General features: G+C 40.8%; 1 protein-coding gene across 1 annotated transcript; it reads right to left on the bottom strand.

Moving 5' to 3' along the window:
- Positions 1–3,455: 3,455 nt before the first annotated feature.
- On the bottom strand, positions 3,456–22,842 carry SGPP1 (sphingosine-1-phosphate phosphatase 1). Its single transcript, XM_053946102.1, has 3 exons — positions 22,083–22,842; positions 11,801–11,890; positions 3,456–9,568 (listed from the first exon to the last, which is right to left on the bottom strand). Exons 1-3 carry the CDS (start codon positions 22,674–22,676, stop codon positions 9,017–9,019), a joined length of 1,236 nt encoding a protein of 411 aa, XP_053802077.1. The 5' UTR covers positions 22,677–22,842; the 3' UTR covers positions 3,456–9,016.
- Positions 22,843–23,685: the final 843 nt, after the last annotated feature.

The following is a 23,685-nucleotide window of genomic DNA, read 5'->3' on the forward strand; positions in this document are numbered from 1 at the left end:
GGAGTCACAGATGCACAGTGCACCAAGCTCCCAAATGCCATGAAAAAGTGCCCCTTTTTTGTTTATTTTCGCTCCTTAACAGTTATTTGGTTGACATTTTTATAGTGCACTGAACATAGAAAAATATCTAAATACATCGAAGACCCAAATTACACACTCATGTTTTCATAGTAAATACTTTTCCCTCGCTGTGAAGCCTCGTCCTGCCAGAGCTGTCACCCAGAACTAAAGTCTGCTCACACTGGTGGGATCAGTTCTGAAGATTTCCAGACAGGAGGCAGATGATTTCACTGAAAACACAATATGCATTATATGACTGTATTGCAAATGTCAGTATTACAATAATATTTTTCAGCTGGTAGTTTTTCATCTGAGTTTCCCGGGGCAGTTGCCACAAATTCATCAAATACCTTCTGTTCATTGTTCACGTGGTAAAAAACAGCTGCAAGATCAACTGGAATGCCAGTTTCCAGCCACGGATTTGGTGCCCAGTACTCCCAGACGAGAACAGCTGTATTAACAGAAAATACCATTTTTTGGACAGCACACCAATGCTGCTGAGTCACAGGTACCATGGGGAGGGATGCAGCTGTGAAGTTTACCACAGGAATTGCAGGGCAGATGCTCCAGAGATCACTTGGAACTCTTTGACAGTTACTTTACAGACATAAAAAGGTATTTTGAGAAAGGAATCTTTAAGATCCCCACCTTAAAAGAAACCAAAATCTAAACAAATCTGAGTTTCAGTGTCATGTACTATAGGCTAGAGGTTAAGAACTCAAACAGCAAATTGTCTAGAATGAGATTTTTTTTTTCCTGTGTGTTTGCATCTACCTAATATGCCAAGGTTATTTTTGTGGCAGTGTAGTTTGGCTTGCAACTTTTTCAGTATAAGGATTTGTAATCAGCTCGTATGTGCATAGAGACAAAGTGTTACATACCAGGGATCAGTGAACACGACTCCATCAGCAGATCCCTGCAGCTGAAGTAGCAGAAGTTAATGTGGTTTGCTGGAGAAAGGGGTTTATTTTTAACATCTTTAAAATGTACAGCTCATTGGTTTCACTTGCCAGTTCTCCTCTGTTGGAGATAAGGGGGAGGGGGGAGCTTGCAAACCTCTCTCTGGCACTTTTTGGCATTTTTATCTGCAGAACTTGCCAAAATGTACAAGTGAGGCAAATTTATTGTGACTGATGATAATCAGGTTTTAGGATTCACTGAAGGCACTTCAATGCTTAATTGCCACTTAGTGCTGAATAAGCATTTAATAAACCAAAATCAAGGGCTGATTAAATTATATACTCTAATTACATAGTACAATAAAAAGAAGTTTTGATTGCAAAGTCAAGTTGTTGGGTAAGGACACCATTTTTAGAGGTCAGCTCAGAGTTAGCAGTGCCTGACTTCACATAACCTAAACTAATTTCCTTCATCCTGCAGCAACAGAGCTGTGTCTTTCATCTCTTTGCTACAGCAATTCTTAATTTTAATAATGCTGCTGTTGGTAGTGTTGAAACAGTGCTCACAGTTTCTCATACCTGCACAGGGTGCCAGGTTGAGGTTTTATATTGGATCCTGCTGAAAGCAAAAACCTGGGCCATGCACTGAGGGCTCTTCCTCAGCCTCCCTGTTTCCTGTAACTGTCCCTAAGAGGCTGAGGGGATGTTTTAGGCACATTCAGGTAGGAAAACAAACTGCAGATACGTATTTCTGTTTTCCTGGTCATCCTCACTACCTGAACAGGCCTGCTAGGGGTGTACATATTGAAATTTGATTTTTTTTATTGGCCATTTTGTTAGTGGCAAGAATTCCAGGTTCCTCCCTGAAGCGGAAAGATCAAGCTGGGCACTAAAGCTGAGCCTTCCTCCCACCTGAGGGGTGGCAGAGGGAACACCAAAAGTGCACAGTTCACCCAATGCATGCTCAAGTTTCTTCTGTACTTGTACAGAGGCAAAACAGTGGAGCCAAGCTTGAGCCATTTCCCTTCGTGCTGGCTGTTCCCAGGAACCTCAGACAACCCTCCCACGTGTGGCATTCTGGCATGCAAAAGGCATGCATTATAAAGCAGCTCAGATCTGCTGCTTACTGCCTTTTGGGAGGGGCAATTTCTTGAGAAGGAACATTTGTCAGATTCCACAGGCTGTACAGGTTTTTGTTGGGAGGGTACCATCTTATTTTTGCTTCAGCATCTGATCTCCTTACCCCATCTGAGACAGGTTGGGGTGACACCGAGATCCCTTACAGAAGGCTGGTCCCCAAAAGCACAAGCTCAGCACTAGGCCACTGTATCAGATGTGTATTCCAGAACTCTTGATCCTAGAACATGGTGTTTGCATAACTGCTGAAGTGTCTTGTATATAAATCCTAAAATAGTCATTTTTTTGCACTGACAAGAAAGAAAACTCGGCAACCAGAGGTTTAAGGAAGGTGCCCAAACAGGCCACTAAGTGTGAAGAGCCAACCTGGCCCGAAGCATTTATTATTTTTCTCTCAACTGTACATTAGTGAGGTTAGTCAGCCCAAAGTCTAGACACAATACCAACATTGACACAGGGCCAGTGCATCAGGAAAGAACCGAACTGCTGCTGCAAGGCAAGCACAGTGCAGTGCTAATTACCATCACTGGGAAATCACTCTTGAGTGCCAGAGATGTTGACTCTGTGCTTTTACCACTGTCTTAAAGAGATTAGCAACTTTTCCACCTCCAAATCTTTTTAAAAATGATCAGAGAAAGCATTATGTCCCATAAACATCACATCAGATAAAATATTCTCACTCTTAAAAGCTGAAGTATCAATTTGAGTAAAAGCTTTATTTAATTTAGTTTCAGCATCTGCAGCTGATGCACTGCAGTCTACAGCAATAACCACTAAGCAATCAGGAGCCATTACAGCATGAATAATGCTGCAAAGAGTAAATCACCAAAACCAAATTATTAAAGTACCCGCTGCATACATTGAAACATGGGAAACAGCATCCCTGAATTTCCAGTTCAAAAATCTTTGCAAGTTAGTAGAAATCTGGGTCATCGTGTTCTGAAATTTAATCATTCTATACGTGGCAAACATGATTACATCCTTTTGCCTAACAGCATGAGGTAAGCAATTGCAAAGGAATTCTTCATTACAGGCATTATTTTGGCAATATTCCCAAGGCAGTTGCAGATTTGATTAGCCACCAGGACTGAACTCTCTACAGCAGGAATTCCCACCCACGTATGGCTACTGGCATACCAGGAGAGATGAAAAAACATGCTGGGTTAAATATTTCAAGGTAATTTTTCAACTGACACGGAAGCAGAATGTACTTTCTGCTTACGTTTGCTAAGCTACTGCATCAGCCTTACACATATAAGGGGAAAAGAACTTTCAGAAAACAAACTTTGAGGTTTGAATCCATCCACAAACTCCAATCTTCTCCCTGAGCACTGGAAGGAATAAAGACAGTAACACAACTGAATCCAACAGGACTTTATTACCCACACATTGCAGGTGAAGTTAGACACTTCAGTTACCAGTCAATATAAGCTTAAGTATTAATTGACAACTCAGAAAGTGTACAACGAGTACAAAATCATTAACAAGAGTAAAACAAAGTGCTGATGTATTAACTTTTAAAACATCAGTTGTACACTATTATACAGCAAACATTATATGATCCTCAATTAACTTGGGGCTCGCATCTCAGTTGTTTTGGGTTTTTTAAAATCAAGTTCTCCAAGTGGTTGAGAGACTGGGTTAGAACTGCATTATTTCCCAAAAGGCTACTAACATACAGCCTTACCTTATACAGACAATGCTGGTTTGTATTTTATCATCTTCCTTTTATCAGGGAATGCAGTAAACAGGAAAAAATATCTATACATAAAAAAATTAAACTCCAATACACAATATATATATATATATACATGTATCTATATTGTACTACAGATTTCATATAAATCAAGTGTAGGCCAAATTTTGGCATAATTTTTAAGTGCATTAAGTTTAATACAAAATCCCCCTCAGACTCTACTCTTACTGTTCCCATTACTTGCTCCTTAACTGATCTTTTTCAGTTTTGATACTTTAGTCATCTAGAATTGTCTTAAGAGCTAATTTCCAAATCAGTAATATCACTCTTATCTTTCCTTACATTTCCTAACAAAAATAAACTTGTGGGAAAACAGTGACTAACAAAATTCTCCATCTTGATGGGAATTATTTACATTTACTAGTCAGTATCTTTAAGTTACTGTTATCCCATGTACCCTCTCTTCTCCTTTGATCCTACAGGAACAGTTACTGGTCATATACTGCAAGCACACCCTGCTTTCCTTCCTTTTCTTACAAGGCCTCTTACCAACATGCAAATAATTTCTGGTGCAGAATGGAGTGCAAAGAAATTTTTCTAATGCACGGCTAAATTTGCTTCAAAACCAGCATGTGATACTTGCTTTTTAGAGAACACCTAAAGTGCTTTATCTTCTCTGCCACAGAATATTACATTTTGTTTCCAAATTCGGCTTTCATTGCCTTTCTTCAGTATTGCAAGAACAATGTTAATGACCCAAATAATCTATCAATTTGACAAATATATCATTTGCACTAAATTTTAAAACAGGCTTATATGTTTTTTTTTCTGAAACAAAAGGCCACTTAAGCTTTCCTGTAGAATAGTCTGGCAAGAAGTCATTCAACTTCCTCCCACAAAAAAGTTAAGTTTCCTCCAAGTTGTAGAATACAGAAATAAATGATATAACCAACAAACATTCCACTTTAGACCAAAGAACCATTCAAGAATCAATTACAGTAAGTTGAGTCACAATACCCCAAGAAACCAATTCTCCTCTCATTTTAATATCTACTGACTTTATTCTGGGGTCTCTTCATTCACAGAATTATGGTACACAGGGGGAGTGTTAGAAATGTGCAGCCAGTTCCACCTACAGAGAACGGGCTTCCTAGTTGAGCCCTTCAGCAATCTTGTAAAAGCAGGGCTAAGTGTGATTTTAACAAGGAAAATCACCCAAAAGCAAGGCTATCACATTTAGAAGCTGAGTCACTTCACACCCACTGAGCCTGCTCACAGTCAGCACGGACTTGCCCTTCAGGCTTCATTCTCAGTGTCGTGTGGAAGGAACCAAGTGCTGTAAAGTTAGCAGGAGTTTGACAGCAATGCTCCTTCATACCATTGAATTATTAAATATCTTCTGTAATGTGTGTCAAAACTGGATTTTTTTAATTGAGAAAGCAAATACTGAAACAGAAACAACTTTTTGCACAACAGATGTATTTACTTACAGCATGCAAGGATTTGTTTTTATATATTTTTGCAGCTAACAACCCTTAATTATTTACAAGTTCAAAATTACAATCTTCACATAAGTAGCAATTGCTTACAGACGTTCTGGACACTCTCTCAGAAATAAGCAAAAAATGGAGTAAAAAATACTGAGAGCAGTAATTTTAAACAAAAGCAAAGGAAAACATATTAGCTTCTAATATCCAGACAATTTAACACTGTTCTGGTAAGAAAAAAATAAAACAAAAGCCACGTATCACATTTGGAGATGCCATTTTAAAAGAAATGCATCTTTCTGTTTGGTTTTTCTTTCCAGGAGAAATGCTGTGCATAACCTTAAAAAAAATCCAAATAAATAAACAAAACCCAACTCCCTTTGGTTTGCCAATTTACTTTCAAGTTGCTCCTCCACCTCCTGCTCAGAGACCCAACAGCTTCACAGGTGATCACAAGGAGAAAGCAAAAGCAATGTTTTTTTATAAACATGAAACATTTTTCCAAAATAACAGATTCTAAAACTCACCCAAGATGCACGTGTCAGTTCTGAGTGAGAGCCAGACCAGAAAAAATCCTGCTCCTATGTTTAAGGCAGTCTCAGACTAATTTGCATCTCTTCATTCTCTTGGAAAACAGAATTTTGTGTCAAATTGCTCTCTACCTGCCTGTTGGTTTTTAGGTTTATTTCATACAATAATTTAAAAACGCAAATTTAGCCTGCAGCTTTTTGTAATAAATGTGCATTTATACCTGGTTCTATGAAGTATTATTTCTCTCTGGGACTGAGGGAGTTCACTAGCAGGATGTTTTTGTACCACGTCATAAAGTGTTTCAAGCATATTTCCTTCTGGAAAGACATTTGACTATCTCTTAAAGCTGTGTTAACTTTATTTATAAAGAATTTGGTACCAGCTGGTGCTCACACTAGAAACATTTTTCATGTTCAACTCTAAGAATAGATTAGGGCAAAGAAAGTGCTCCAGTTTTACCTGCTGCTTTGTTATGCCCAATTCCAAGGAATCTTAGCTTATTAGTAAACAAAGTTATACAACAATACAATACTTTGCTTGGATTTTTAAGCATTTGCATGTCTGTAATTCTTTATCCTCTAAAGGTATTCATATTGCATGACATTTTGTGCTAACTGCCCTCTTGAGCCTAACCCCTTATAAAAGATGAAAATAGAACAGTAGAACTTTTTCTCATGTAAACTTCTCTGAAGTAGTTGCTGAAGGTGCTGTATAGACATTCTGATGGACATTTCCGGGGTAGTGGTACATGGAACATGACATTTTGAACTTACTCAATGTAACGTATAAAAATATAAAAAATACATTTATGACAGTAGAATAAGCTACAGTGCAATTTTCCTTAGCCTGCTGAAAGCTCTGTGTGATCTTTTTCACCCCTTCCAGATTCTCTACAGTACATCTCATGTTCCATTAATACTACAAGAGAGCAAGCACAGCTAGAAAATACAGCTTTAATTATGCTCCTTATGATGTAAACTTGAAGTTTCTAAAAGTCCAATATGTACCTTAAAAAATTAGTTTTGCTTGCTTACCTTTTCTGTGCTAGAATTTAAACATTTTTTGCTATAAACTGTAAAGCTAGAATATTTTAGGAGAATATGCCCTAAATTTCAGAGAAAGTTATCCTATTATTTTTAACAGTCCTCAGACTAATTAAATATAATTGAAACTACACCACTTGCTTAGGGCTTTAAGCATAAGGCATTTTGTGTACATTCCCCCAGCTGTTTATTTAATGGCTATCTTGGTGTGTGAAGCCAAATCAGTGAAAATCCCACTCTCAAAACCCCAGAAACCAATTTACCTTTTCTGCATTGAACTGCAAAAGAGGAACAGACACAAAAATCAAATCCAGAAACACACACTGAAACAAGCTCACCATTTTCAACTGGGTAAGGTCTTTTCAGCTATGGAAGTTGTTTAACACACTCTCAGGTCTGAATACCTCAGTTTGAATACATTCATAGCAGTGCATTCAGGATGCACGGCAGAAATGCACCAGAAAAGTTGAGTTCTTCACATCATCCAGTGCCAGAGTACCATAAACCTCATGTGCTTCACAGAAAGTGAAGTTAACTTTGTCAATCTACATTATTAACAGCTTGGAGATATCATCTCCCAACACAAAAAAACCTTCTAAAACCAAATACTGCTTACAGAAAATGTAGGCTTTGTATTCTATCTAATCACCATATTTCCCAACCAAATGATGCTTTTCCTGAAAAACAAGTACAATACAAAATTACTTAAATTTGTGTCTGCTCAGACACTAAGACAGCGCTTCCTGCAGTAACTGTTCATGACATGGAAAGAACAGATCAGGCAACACATGAACAAGACAAAATGAACAGAAAAAAGGCACATGAAATTACACCTGAAGGGAAAAGGATCATGAAAAGCTCAAAAGCACATAATAAACTCCTACCAAATTTAGAGATCACAAACTGCTTATGCACTGACCATACTGTCTTGAGTGCTCACAAAGTGTCAATCGGAATGATTACAAGATTACTTTAATTGTTACGTTGTCTTATAACTATCTAAATTGGGTAAAAGTGATTACCACCTTTAAATACAGTATGTTAATGCATAAAAATACAGATTTTTCTAGAATAAGTATTATATTTTCTAACCAAATACCTAAAAGCAGTGGTCCTTCTAGATTAGTTTGGAATAATAAGTGAAGCCCATTTCTTTGCAGAATGGGGTGCTTTTATTGTTTATATGTTTAAATAATTAATTTTGAATATCCATCCACTGTATAAACAATCTCCAGAAAAATATATCCTCTTGCAGTAACTTACAATACACATTAAAAATACTTACAAAAGGAACTATTGTTCATTTACAATATCTTGAGCTCAAGGACACAATTCCTGGGTCATTTCATTTATGCAATTTTGATCAGGAAAAACTGAACATTCTAGTTAACTTGGACCATGTCAGCAACATGGACAATTAACATTTTTTTAATATCTGCCTAATTACGTAGGATTTTCCAGAAAATTAGGCATTTTTACATCACAGTATATATGGCATTTCTTAATTTAGCAACAGAAAGGCACAGTTATTAAACCATAAAATACAGTACCTGAATTATATATACTCTAGTGATATCTACCAATGCTAATCCAGATATTTTTCTCTGCAAAGGGGGCTAAAGAAAAAGGCTTTTGTTTGTTTATTTAGAAAAATTCAAACTCATTAAAGTTTGGTCCATTAAAAATACCTATTAGTTGAAGTACCTTGAAGCAGAACTTCAGGAAAGAACAGAAAAAAAGCAAATGTAACAGTTTATGGTCCAACAACTTGAATTAATTACTGTGAAATGGCAAACAGATCAAGAATGGGGCCTTCTGATTAGCTGTCAGACACACCTGCTGAAGTGTCACTGTATACAGGTACAGCCTGGCAGCCATCCCAGATACATTCACTGCATCACACACACACAGACTTGGTTACAGCAATAAGTCCAAAAAACAGCATTTACAGAGGTCAGCACTTCTCCTGGACTGATGCTTGACTGCTGGCCCTAAACCTTCCCCAGAGATGTGCAAAGCCCTTTAAATGCTTCACTTGTTTTGTATTGCTGTTAATCGGAAGACCCTGCTAAAGCCAAGCTGGCTGGCCTCCCTTAGCAAACTAGTGCACCTCTTCAAAAAGCAACTAGCTCAGTTCTCCCTACTCAAAGTGCTCAAACTGCATCAGGAAAGACCAATGAAATGGAAGAGGCAAGGAACAATAAACATGAGGGAGAAGCCAACCATTCCATAGGTAATATAACGATAGGGCAGCTCGACCTCCATGCGCTGCCTGGCCCTCCGCACGTCGGCGTGCGGGATGCGGAACATTTTACACGCCAGCGGAATCGTGGCTTTTTTCATGGCCACTTTTGTTAGCAACAGAACGATGACTCCGATCAGCAAGCGCATTATGGCTTTTCCAAACGCAGTCACGGTGAGGGAGGACAGAGACAAAGGCAAGGTGTGGGGAGGAGGATCCAGCTGCAGACCCAGGATGTAGTTGACGTGAGAGCCACAGGCCACGCCGGCACCGCAGCCCAGGATCTGAGCGGTGTCACCTCGCGACGTGCTCCACGTGTCCAGGGTGAAAGAGAAGATGCCCAGGGCCAAATGGAGACTGATGATAATTAAGGGTGCGTATTTGTAAGTTAAGTTGAAGTTGTCAATCAGGTCCACAACTGGATGGAAGACAACCAGGATAAGAATAGCATACAGAAATCCAGCAATAACATCCTGTTGAAGAGAAAGATATGGTTTCAGTGTAGTATCTATTTAAAACAAAAGCCCTCAAGTTATATTAGCAATAATACAAGCCTAGCTGCTGTAGTGTTAAAAGCAACTTACAGATTCCCATCTTTTACCTTTTATAGGATTCAATCTTTCTTATGTTAAACATAAGGTAAGGAATTGCATTTGATCACCTATTAACAAATCACCTGCATCCTGACCAGATCATGAAACGAAGTTATGATCAGAGGATCCTTCACTGAAGTTGCAGGTCTGGCCTTTTAAGTAACACCTGCTGCAAAAGGGCAAGGGGTGATGGTTTTAAATTAAAAAAGGGGAGATTCAGACTGGACAGAAGGAAGACATTTTTTCCAATGAGCATGATGAGGCACTGGTGCAGGCTGTTCAGAGAGGTGGTGGATGCCCTGTCTCTGGAAGCATTCAAGGTCAGGTCGGACAAGGCTCTGAGCAACCTGTTCTGGTTGAAGATGTCCCTGCTTATTGCAGGGGGGTAGGACTAGATGATCTTTAAAGGTCTCTTCCAACCCAAAACTATTCTGTGATTCTTCTATGATTTTTCTGCTGGCAACACTGGTCCCTGCCCAGGGCCAGGGCATTCCAACCTACAGTCAGCACAAATCCAGCCCAGCTAAATATGTTCTGCCAACTTAAGTTTGCTGAAACAGCTCAGCAGTGGCTCTGAGGGCCTGGGTGCCAACACACCCAACACTGGCAGCAGCAGCAGCAGCTGGTGCAGCAGTCAAGGACCACTGCAGTCAGGCACTAGAGCAGCTTCAACTTTCCACTCCAGCTTCAGAATTAACAATGCTGGAAGAATGGGAACTGTTTCCAAATATTAAAGGAGAGGAAGAGATAACCTCTGTGGCTTCCTAACTGATTTTCAGTTTTACTATTATTTTTAAAGGTCTTTTCTTAATGAAAATATTACCCAATGATTTTTTTACTTCAACATTAAATTTCAGTTAACTGTTTACTGATCACTGAGTTGCATGGAATTCTCTGCTACTTTTGTCACCTTCAATTGTTAAAGAACTTGTGTAATCCAAGCACTACAAAGTGGCCTGCCTTTATTTTCATGCTTGTGAGCCAGGAGGTGGGACTTCAATCACCAGAGTTTGTATTGCTCCAGCTTCAATTAATAATTTTTATTTGCTTCCACTAACTGAAAGCTTGATAAAAGCTCTAGAAATTTTGACTGATATAAACTTGTTCACTTCAGAAGCAACAAAAAAAACCTTTCTGCTCTATTTGCCACCTACTCCCCCCAAACTCAGGCAGTGTGGTTGATGTACATTGCAGGTTGATGTACATGGTGAACTGTATTCCCTCAAACTCTGCAGAGGATTCAGATATGAAACTGCAAAATAGCCCTGTCTGCTTGCTCACTGTTTGTGGCACAACTTTGTTCTATGACATTTTGTGTCAGCTGAACTATCAGTCCATCACATCATCTTTGACAGAGTGGTTTTAGATTAGAAAGCCTCCTAACTACTGATGCACAAATGTCATTTAGTTTTTCTAAGCTGCCTTATTTTCCCATCTCCTTTTACACTGTGTTCATCTACCAGCTTTTCTACTCCCTACCAGGCTTTCCCTTTTCTGTCTGCTAGCTTTTCTTCAAAAACATCTTTACCCACCCTCATAAGTGGTCTTGCATTGCCATTTCCACTTTGTAGTGTTCTTGTTTTCTCATTTCTTTGCATACATTTGTATTTCAGTTTGGGGAGTTTTAATAAATGAGTTTGTTTTTCAAAGATGACAACTTTGTTACCTGGTTTTAGAAACTCTGGTAAACAAAACTCTAGCATGTAGAGTGGCACTCCAAAATGCACACAATTGAGCAGCTGATGTGGAATGAATTTTAACAGCCACTTTCTAATTCTGCAAAATTATTTCTATTCTTCAGAGGAAATTTTACTCTACACTCTAGAGCAGTCATCAATTTCTGCACTAAAAAATAACATTAAACACCTGTTAAGTTTCAACTGTGGACTGAATTTATAAAAGACAAGTATAAGTTTAGCATGAAAGCCACTTTTAGCTATTTTATCAATTTCTATGTTGAAGAAATGTAAGTCTTCTGTTTCTGTATGGTAGTACATTACAAAAATACATCTGTATATAATTATTGCACTGTAAAACCTTCAATGCGATGTGAGTTTATTAAATCAGAACAGGATTAAAACAGAAGTTCAGTAGTAGATTAGATTTTCTTACCAAAATTGAATGCATTCCCATATAAATTCGACTACAGCAAACCAAAGAACACCAGCAGAATGCCAGGATCAGTCCGAACACAAGGGGATACTGGTAGGGAAGAAAAATGCAGAAACCATATTAGAATTTGAAATAAATAAACAAACAAAAAATATCACTCTATGAACATTCTATAATTAATTCCAGTTAATGCCACTGATGTTTACCCTTTTCCTTGCCCTACCCTCCACAGGCCTAGAGAGCACCTTTTCATAACGAAATTGTTAAATCAAACTTTCAGTCTTCCCCATCTTCTTTGCATTCAGGATATATGAATTTCAGTGCTTTGACCAGACTTATTCAAAGCAGTAAGAAATGTCTCAACCTCTGCAGCAGTTGTCTTGCCATGCTCTGATATCCCAAACTGACCACATGGGCAGAGACAAGTGTGTTGAACTGTGCAACGGTTTTACCCTGGGTGAAGCAGCTCCATCACCTACTTGTATTGTTAGCAATTACACCTACTTGTATTGTTAGCAATTACCCAGGCAGAATCGAGTGGTTTCATTTTCTGCCCTGAAAAAGAGGAACTCAAAACAAAATTACAAAGAAATTCAATTCCTTCCTCAATTCTTTGTTTTAAGGCTTCTGCAGTTGTTGACTTAATCTGTGGGCATCAGCATGAAACTCCTAAAACAGTAATCTTTTTTGTTCTCTCCAAACCCACATAAATTTCTTCCTACAAGCCACATTTGTTAAACAAAAATCATCGAATAATTACTTCCAATTCTTTTTGCCTTCTCACTTTTTTTTTTTTTATTAATAAGGACTATTTACCAGGAAGAAATAAAATACTTTGCTTTAATAAGCACATATCATGTTGGAAAACATAGTTTCTTAACTCTCTCAGGTTTTGGATAAAACTATGCTAATTTACATATTACAGCACAGTAAGAAATACTTTCCCCACTATTGCAAAATGTCGTACAAGACAGGATACACCTTCCTTTTTTGCCACTATTCTATAAAAGACGCAGTCACAAGATAAAATGGCAAGTTTCCAAAATTGTTTCTCTTTCTACATGCTCAATGTAAACAGGCAGCCTATATGTACTCAAACCTAGGAATAAAATCTACAGGCAGTTTTCTTGCCCTTTCCCTTGTTCCTTTTATAGGTAACCTGAAGGGTAGATTATCCAACAAATTCGAGAAAATCTTTAAAATTACTGGAGGGAGCTCTGTGTCCTCTGTGAAGGCCACTTAACAGATTGTAAAGTTCCAAAATCAGTCTTTCTGTAAAAGGCTTGAGACAGGATTATCATTCTTCTGCATTTTTCCAGCCTTCCCTGAATTCTCAACTCCAGGACCATGTTGGTATGAGAAACCTAAAATAACGTTCTCAAACTAAGAGAAAATCAGAAGCTTACATTTCATGTAAGAAGCAGGTTTCACATTAAACTAAACTGTAAACACCCAGCTCATGCTTGCGTTCCATCTAGACTAAGCTATTTCCTGTAGCATTTGTCTTTGCTTCTATCACATTCATCTACAAACTGGATCTAAACAGAACCATGTACTTGTAACTCATTTCTGACTGGAGTGATGAAGCAACAAACTCAGTTTTCTGCCTTTCAGAACTCTACTAATCCCGGGCAATGCACCAGTGACTCTGTCACACCCACACATTACTGCAGAGTTATCAGATACCAACATTGCTACAGCAGCCACAAAAGCAGCCCTTTTGGTACCTTACAAGTGCAGCCACATCCCTCTGCCCCATTGTGCTTCCCCCTTTGCCACTGATCTCGGGGCAGAAGGAATGCTGCCTGCAGCAGCCACACACCCTCCCTGCGCGGTGCTGCTCCACTCGCCAGCCCTCGCACAAGACTCCCCCAGCAGAAGTGCTCAGTGTGCAGGGACAGCTGTACCCTGCGGCCTCTGAAGCAAAGAGCAGCTTTGAGTTTCAAACTCTTTGGCCATCACTTGAAAGTCTACGTCCATCCTTGTCTCCTGACACACATCTTTTGTGCTTTCAGAGCCCAAACAGCGATAAGGCTTTTCTTTAATAAAGACTTGTCTTGTTTCTGCAGTACCTGACAGAAAGAGGCTGGAGCTTTAGCTGGAAGACGCATGAAGTGCCAGGCTCAGCAGGGCTCAGCACCTGCTCATGACACTGCAGGTAAGAGGTTGGGGTTGGGGGAGGGAAGAGGTTAAAGCAGCTGAACAGCAAAATCCTGAGAACAAGGAGTATGAAGGAAATAGGTGAGAAATCTGGTTTTAAGAGTCCTGAGCAGGTGATGGTAAACAGCAGGCAGACTACAATAATTCTGAAAATGAAAGAAGAAATGCTTGCTGTCAGGGAACTCAGAGGGGAGGGGTGTTTGAGTAAGAAACTCCAGCTCTGAAGAATGTTTTGGAAAGATTATTTGGCTCTGTTGTATCTCACTCTAATTCTTAACAAATAGCCCTTAAACCATCTGAGAACACAGGCTAGTTTAGTTTCTCTGTAGCAAAACATAGTAGAATAGCTTGAACATCTTCAACTAGAACAGGTTGCTCAGAGCCCCATCCAACCAGGCCCTGAATGTTTCCAGGGATGGGGCATCCACCTCCTCTCTGGGCAACCTGTGCCAGTGTTTCACCAGCTACAAAACTTCTTCCCTGCATCTGAGCTGAATTAACCCTTGTTCAGTTTAGAACCATCACCCCTTCTCCTATCACAAGAGGCCCACAGGAATCGCTCCCATCTCTCTTACAGGCACCTTTTAAGTACTGTTCATAAATAAAGCACAACACCCTGTGTCCTCCTCAGCCTGTTTTAACTCCTACCTTTTAAAGCAGCCACTGGGTTCAAGAATTCCCAGAACACCAAACTGGTAGCACCTGCTTAAAATCTGCCCTGAGGTGGTGAGACAAGCATGTATTTGGTCCTCACACGCAGGGATAAGTGCACAAGGTGACTAAAGGAGAATATCAGCATTCCCACACACCTCTGAGCTCAGCAGCATGCCAAGTCACACCACCAACAGGGACATCATCTGGATCCTTGTAAAAAAAGCTGATGCCATAAACTTATTTCCAAACTGTTGCCTGCAAGGCTGAGGTACCAGCAAGCCTTATAAAAAATACTCTTTTATAAAAATGGATTTCGAAAATCTCCACTCCGAATCATAAATATATAGTCAAAGAAAGGAAAAAAAAAACAGCTTGTACTAGGTTTTCTGCTTAAAACAGGCACATTTTATGAAAGAGTAATGAGAAAATTTGAATATAAACTTATATCAAGTGTTCAGGGAAGAAAGTCATAAGCACTTTTTATTATGTTGACTCAGGTCTCTACTTAAATGAGAGATATTAAGCAAGACAGCTGAATTCCAGCAGTTATAGTCCCATGGTTCCTGGCATGCCAGATCAGACCTACAGAGGCACAAAGGACAAAAGATCACAAGTTTACTTCTACCCTCTTCTCCAATTCACTGTTGGTTTTACTCATTTGGGCATCAGAAGGCAGACTGGCATCACATGTCCTTCCAGGTGAGGGTGTGGAGGGCTGTCAGAGATCACAGCTGGGAGAGGTAGACATAGAAACCAGGTTTCATTCTCTCACCTTGTTCTTTTTAATAAAAGAATTGATGTATTATCATTATGGACCACACCTGATGTCACTTTCAGTCAGATGCTCAGGAGCAGCCCATTTTGGACACAAAGATCTCAAACCCTGTCTCCATGCCTTCATTTCAGACCATCTCATGTATATCCTCAAAAACTCCTTATGCCTCCCCATAGCCAATATGCCACCTCAACAATTTTGAGTGGTTTTTTTAACTGCATACTGCTTTCTTTTTATAAATTAAAAAAACCCCAAACCAATAAGTATGTTATTTAAAAAATAATTTTTAAAAGGTGTATTGATTTCTTAACTTCACTTATTAAGGTAATGCTAGGGATAAAGCTGACTGAATAAACTACTCATTGTGTTTCAGACCCCAATTTTGTTCCCATATCCAGAATCTTGCTTTAATCGAAGAAATTGAATTAAATTCATATTTGTAAAACAGCAGTGAAAATACTCTCAGTAAGTCTTTGAGAACTTTATGTCATATGTTTTTAAAACAAAACTCCCATCCTATAGAAAATTCCACTACATCCTCCAAAATAGGTTTGCAAACTTCTGACTGGACTACACACAAAACCCTCCCCTATCCTCCTCCTGCTCCTTGATCTTTCTGCCAAGAGTCTTAATAACATAACCATTGTTTAAAAATGCTTATAAGGAAACAATCTGTCCTAAAAGCTTTGACCTAGGTCAGAAAATTCCTTCTTTCATAAGGGAACATTATTAAAAGACTCCAAATACTCACTTTACCTTTTTGAAGCACATTCTGCACCAGAGAAGTTTCCAGTACCCACAAATGATTCCAAAGTAACTTTCTAATATTTTCAGAGTTCTACAGTATTCAATGATCTTTTTTTAATCATATCATAACTCAGAAATTCAACTTGAGTTTGAGACAATTATTTTGGGCAAAACTTCACTGAAAGAATCCAAGCAGAACTTGCAGCACCTGACTTTTAATAGGATATTTGGGCCATGTACTGGCAATAGCCATATGAAAAGGTATAATCAATGTTTATGGGAATGGCTCCAGCACCCTGGCTGGACAGATGAGTTCAAAAAGCACAGCATAAAAATGATTTTGTGAAGGAAGCAGAAGAAAAGGGAGGACTGTTCGAAAAGAGAGACCACCAATCAGTCATTTTAGGAAAAATAAACAACTTTTTCTTTCAAAATAGGCCAGGTGGTAAATACCACTGGTTAAGCTACATTTATCAATTATTTTCTCCTTTCCTGCACTGACCATCATTAATACCAAGAGATATAAAAACCTCAGTGTTGCATGTCACTACAAGAACCTCTTTTTAAAATTCCAGATAAACTTTTCAATGCCAGTCCTGAAGAAGTTAAAACATTTAATTTTCTGCTACACCTAATCTGAAAAGAAATTAAGGAGTAACAATAGGAATTAGCTTGTTATTTCTTTTCATTGCAGTCATTAAAAAAACAATCCCTCTCAGAACACAGCTAGCAAGAATCACTTATGGCTTGCTCTGTTTATGCCCCAGTACCTAAAACTACATTTTTTCTGCAAAATAATGTTCTCTCAGTTTAATCAGCACACCCTATTTGAAAGAACAAGGAGTGCTTTACATGTGTACAATGGACCAAGAAAAAAGAAGTTGCTTGAGAAATATTTCATTGGAATACCTTTTCATCAAAAACTCTATATCCAACTTTAGAGCATTTGTTTTTACATGTTTTCCCCCAAGACCATTTAAATTAATTAAAGATTCACTTAGGCAAAACTGAAAAATACATTTAATGACAATCAACACAGTCTAATGAGACAGGCTGTTGTATTCCTCTGGCAGAGATTCCCTACAGACATTTGTCAGAACTGGCTGTGCTCTTTTCAAACTTTTAAGAAGACCTCCAACAAACAACTTTTTTCAGTTTCCTTCACAAACAAACTACAGGCATTAATATGTCCTATGGAAGACCTTTTATCTCAGACACACAAGACAAGGCCAGTGCTGACCCTCCAAATTCCCATCTCTCTCTCTCATTGTGTGGGTAATTCTGTGTTTTCAGATCATCCCTTCAGCTGTGCTTCCCATGTCAGAAGAGTTTTTGTTTGACTGTTAAAGAAATATGTGCAAGAAGACCAATTAGACAAGCATGCACACATCTCTTTGCCAATGTTTCTTCTCAACATTTTAGTGTCTTAGCCAAAGGCCCATTTGGGCTCCTCTGAGAGGTGATGTGTCTCTTTCTGAAGGGACTGCACTTGCTCCTGCACACAGACTTTGTATGTAAGAGAAGGTTTTCTGTGTGTAGCTTCAAGTTTATCACCACATCAATCTTACTGAAAATGCGAGCCTTTCACCAAGGACAGACATTTAAAACAAGGGTGTGCCCCTTTCTGCAAAATTCTCACTACAGCTCTGTTGTGATTAGGCTGTTTATTCATCCCCAGTAACCAATTATTCCCTATTTCCAGTGGGGATCAGAGAGTTTAGCCTTTGAAATGAAAGAGCAGGCAGACAATTCTAGAGGTAATCTTCAATAGGGGTCAGTCAGAACCACAAAGTGATGCAGAGCTCCCTGAAATCCCAACACAGATCCTGTCAAACCCATCTCTAATTACATTCACCAGCCTTGGCTGATAAAAGTCACAGTGCAGATCAAAGATTTCTGGAAGGGAGTTTCACGTGGTATCACATAAGAGTCTTACACAACCGGTACCACAGAGAGTCAAAAGAGCACTGAGTAAATGAAGCCTGTAAATGAAAACTCCATCAGAGAGGCCATTGGAGAATAGATGCACCTACTGCAGGTTCAGCAGGGGTGTTTATCCAGGTCACCATTAGCAGCAGCAGGGTGGAAAGGCAGCCACTGATGACAGGCTTTGCATATCAAACGTCGCCAGGCACGTACCCTGGGAGGACAAGGCTGTCGTGCTCAGCACCACAAGCTGCCTCAGAAGGTAAATCAGCGTTGGTTAATATGGCCAAAGGCCTGCTACTCATCAGCCCAGGCTCTGGGCTCCTGCTGAATATCAACTGAAGTTTGCTCGGTGGCTACAGTGAGAGTCAGCAGCTCCTCACTGAGCTCGTTAATGCAGAGCTCAGGAAGGAGTGCAAACCCATCATTTCCTAATGCAGACAGCCACTGCTACAGCCAGGCTGCATATCCTGAGGAACCCTGGGAGAGAAGCAAATTTTCTATATCCCCTGGCTGATATTTATTTTTTTCTCCTCAAAATAAGCCAGCAGAGTTCTGACACATTCAGGTACCATCCCAACTCAAGGACCATTTCTAATAAAATACATCTTGGTATCTATTTGAAGTCAGCAGTTCAATGTAATCAACCAGAATATAAAAAAAAAAAAAACTTTTTCCAGAAGTCTCAGCCTGAGCCTTTGGAGATTAGCAGTTCACACAATCTCTTCCTCACCCCATCTGGGACATGATATAAGCCAGCCTGGCTCAAACTGTCACAATTGTAAAGAAAGCAAGTTTTCCCCAATTCGATAAAGGTTGCTTTTTCCTACATCATATCAAGATCTATAACCACACTGTTTTTTAAATGTTTGCCCTCCTCTTTCAAAGACAGGTGTGGGGGGGGGGGTGGAAATCAACATTTATAACGCTCACAAAATCTCATGAGTCTTTGACATGAGATTTATATTTCATGGTTACTGAAGTATCATTGAAATAAATGGTTTTCCCTGCAGAAATGTAACATATTAAATAAATAAATGAACATGGATTATGCAAGTAGAATCAAAAGTTTCAGGCAAGCTCTCATAATACAAGAAGAAACTGAAAAATTTGGATACAATGTACAGAACAGTTAGCTACTATGAAAGTTATCCTAATATGTAACTCACTTCTGTCTGAAAGACAGTTTCATTGAATATTCCCTATGCTCAAAGCCTCTAATTGTGATAATTTGCCAAAACCATCTTTAAAATACATTATCTCTGAAAATATTTTACTTGAACAATAGAACTATTACATTTATAGAAAGTATTTTAATTTTATAGTCAAAAATCCTTTTGAATACTATGTAAAAATAATTGTAACAGGATTGCTTAAATGCATTGAAAAATTAAAAGCACAAGTCAACAGGTTAAGAAAAAACCCTACTGCAATCCAAACGTGTTTTTAAATGGACAATCTGGGCCACACCTAGAAAAATAGGAGCACATTTTCTCTGTTCTCTATTTTCTTCAAGAAAAAGACTGAAATAGATTGTGTTTGATAGAAAAGAACTATCACACAATAGTAGGAAGTCATAGATCACTGAAAGCAAACTGCAAATAAGCTACACAAGAGATTCCCTCCTCACTGGTGTAACATCTTTTAGAGCAAGAGGAGCTTTCTTTGGTTTAGTATAAACTTCAAAGTGACAAACTCAAAGCTGCCTGTATTCCAGAGTAAAAGTCCCTGCAGAGAGTTACACCTCTATCTGCCTCAATTAATCCTCAGCCTTGCTCCACTGTGATCTGCTGAACCAACATTCCCAAAATATCGTCTCACCACAATCAGGCTCTGTGTAAGGCTTCTTGACACTAGAAATATACAGAAAGAGATTGCCAAAGGTTTAAATCCAGCAACCTGCCCCTACTGGTAAATTTGTAGAATTTAGTAAAAATAATATTAAAATCTCTTTTATCTTTAATAAAGAACTTCCAAGAACTTCTGAGGTCAGTCTTTTTTAACACCATTTCCAGAAAAACACTATTTTCCATGACAAAAAGATGTCACATAGGTTCTACTCCAACAGAAGTAAAACAGGGAGAACAGAAGAAGTGTCAGATGAAAGGTTAATAAAAAGACTCTTGACATGCCATTGGTTAATTATCGATTAATTTATGGAAATAATTTAAAAATCAGAAGGGATTTTTTTTACATGAGTATTTTGAAATGACAGAAGTTTGTTTCACAGAGGTCTTTTATTTATACTCGTTTTATAAAAAAAAGGATTTGAAATCAAGACTCAAACACTTTGCTTCTGCATTTCTTAAGCACAGTCCTACACGAGTGACAAGGCTGAATGTTTATGATTTCTTAACATGCATTCACGGTAAATATGTTTAGTCAATTAGCAGAGTGTTTCACAGACTGCAGAGGCAGATCGAACTCGGTTCATTGACAAAAACACAATTTCACACCCTGTTTGCTGCTCCTCTAAAGGCCATCGAGACGGGTTCTCCTCTGCACACATGACATCAGTCTGTGCAAAGCTGATCGACTGGTACTGCTAAATGAGCTTTCCCACATGCAAAGAAGTACAAATCCCGTTTTTTCTTCCAACTGACACCAGCCCTACACATCTAACAAGCAATGATCAAACATACAGATTTTGGTCATTTAATAAAAACAACTTTGAGATTAAGCATCTCAGTGGCAAAACTTAAAATATTTATTTTAAACACTCACAAAACACTACATTTTATATACATGTGTATATATATATATATGTAATTATTATGCCTGCATAACTCCAGCAGATAATATTTCACCTTCTCCTAGCAAATATGAATTCCTAGGAGCTTCCTTTTAGGCACATGCATTCACCTTGCAGAAATAGATACATAATCTTTGGTTAGAGAGGCCAAATAAAATCTCTAACCCTTAATCATCTCATTCCTTTCAGTCACCCATCCTAGATGCTGAGATAGAGCCACAAAGTGTCAGGCAGCGGCAGCAGACAAATGGTGATTGTTACCAGTAACTGGGAAGACAAGAGTTAAGCCCAGCACAAAGCTTAGAATCAGAGTTAGTTTTCTCTACCGACATGACTTATATCCAACTTAAACCAGGCAGGTATTACAGTAAGGATTAGTAAACATTAACAACTTAAGAGCCTGATTACTGCTTAACTTCTTAAAACGCTGCACTGGACATTTACCTGGGAAAGCCTTCTCTCAGCTACCGCTGAAAGTGGTGCCGTGATTTAGAGAGCTGGATGTGCTTTCTTTGGAGCTGCTGCTGTTGCCATACTTCCAGCAGCCAGCGCCAAAGCACATGCCACTGCTTGCGTAAACCAGACGATCAACGGTGTTATTCTAACTTATCTATTGACCCCAAGTGCAGTAGCCAGATTTTAGAGATTCTGCTGAATGAAGGTGATGAAAATATCATCGATTACCAGTTCCTGCTAATTAGGAACACACTGATAGATTGTAGAACCTCCCGAAAGTACAAATACCAGAATAATTTCCAGCTTGTGGTTAATGAAAATAAAATCGTTAAGGAAAAGGCTAAAGCTACAACTCAGTGACGTTACAAAGTGACTCAAAGCAAAGAAGGATCAACAAGAAGCCCTTTAGATACTGGCTCTCCACTAAATTCTCACTCTGTAAAACCAAATGCTTGTAAAAACACTGGATGCTTATCCAAACTTTGCGCAAATGGACAAGCTGGAAAAAACCTCTCATCGGAACAAAACGCAGATTGTTATCGCGAACTTTTCACGCGTGCTGAGCTAATCCTCAAAACCAGCACAACTTCCATTCACAATACAGAATTAGTAGAACACTTCTCGTTATCTGAGCACTCGCTTAAATCACAGAAAAAAAAATTAAGAGCGAGGCAAGTAAAAAAGGTACGAATCTCACGTTTTCCCAACCAAACTCAGCCACCTCCCCTCCTGAGGAGAAATGAGGTCTGCCACATCCTTACAGCCCGGGGCTGGAAAGCGCACGGATGAGGACACGGAGGTCTGAGCATTACCTGCCAGCGGCCGTAGCTGAGCAGCAGGAGCGCCAGGGGGATGGCGGTGCCCGACATGGCGTGGGTGGAGGGCATGCTGTACTCGGAGTTGTAGAAGACCTCCAGCTTCACCACGGGCGGCGAGGCAGGACGCGGCCAGCGGATCACATCCTTGGTGCACTGGCCCAGGTACATCACCCACACCCAGATGATGATGAGCCTCCGGCCCAGCCAGGCGTCCACATTCCAGATGCAGAAAGGGAAAAAGAGGATGTAGAAGAGCTCGTTGCCCAGCTCCGTGCCCAGGCTGAACAGATAGTAGAGGAAGCGGCTGCGAGTGGCGAACTCCTGGCTGCCGTCCTCCTCCTCCGTCAGCGAGTTTCGGCGCGGCCTCCTCCTCCAGCGCCGCGGGGTTCCCGCCGCGCCGGGCACGGCCCCGTTCCCACTGGGATGCTCCTGCTCGCCCGCGGGGCCACCGTTCGCCACCGGCCCCCGCTGCTCCGCGCCGGCCCAGCCCGAGGGCCCCTCCACCCCGCAGAGCCGCTGGAACGCGGCCACTTTCCGCGGGTCCTGCAGGTGGGCGGCCAGCCGGGCCAGGCGCTGGCCGAGAGACATAGCGGCGGGACCGGGGGCGGGCTGAGGGCGGCGGGGGACTCCGTCTGAGGGCCGGAGAGGGGAACGGAGGCTCCGCGTTATAGGAAAGCCGCTCTCTGAAGAGAAACCCGCTGGAAGGCGAGGCGCCGCGGATACCGCGGGACTCCCCTCGCCTCACCCGCTCCCTCCCGCCGCTCGCTCCCTCACGCCCTCCCCGCTCGCTCCCTCCCTCACGCCCGCGCCGGCCCGGTCCCGCCCCGCGCCGCCCCGCCGCGCCTGCGCGCAGCACCCACCCCGCGGGAAACGTCCTTGGCGGCGCGGATTGGCCGCGGCTCTCTCTCGGTCCCGCCCCCACGGGCGGCGCAGCCAATCGGAGCTCGGCGCTGCGCGAGGCGGTGCGCGGCGTGAGGCGGCCTCGAGCGTGAGGGGCAGAGGCTGCGGAGGGCGGCCCGCGGGGTGGTTCGGGTGCTGCGGCGGAGCCTCCTTCTCCTCCTTCGTCTTCGTTACAGAAACACCGAATCAGTTGCAGTGGAAGAGACCCCTGAGATCATCGAGTCCAGCCTGTCACCGATCACCACCTTGCCCACTAGACCATGGCACTGATTGCCCCATCCAGTCTTTCCTTAAGTACCTCCAGGGACAGTGACTCCGCCAGCACCCTGGGCAGCCCATTCGTAATCACGCTTTCCGTGAAGAAATTCTTCCTAATGTCCAACGTAAACTTCCCGTGGTGCTGCTTAAGATTTCTCGGGAGCCAAAATCTGGTGGTGTAAATAAGAGAGGGAAAGTGGAGGCTGCGAGTGGTCCTGGCCCCGGCGGTCAGGCCGGTTCAGGCCGTGACCACAGGGCTGCCGAGGCGCCCAGGGAGGTTCTGCAGTGCCTGAGGCAAGCAGTCGTGTCTTACCCCGTCTCCACAGTCGGGAGGAGACTCCACATCTCCTTGAGAGTGTGTGTGCAGGGCTGGGAGTTCAGCAGGACCAGGATATTTGTGAGCAGGTGCTTTGCAAGTCCGCAGTTCCTGCGGTTTCCA

Source organism: Vidua chalybeata, chromosome 6, assembly GCF_026979565.1.
Source record: "Vidua chalybeata isolate OUT-0048 chromosome 6, bVidCha1 merged haplotype, whole genome shotgun sequence".
Taxonomy (NCBI): Eukaryota; Metazoa; Chordata; class Aves; order Passeriformes; family Viduidae; genus Vidua; species Vidua chalybeata.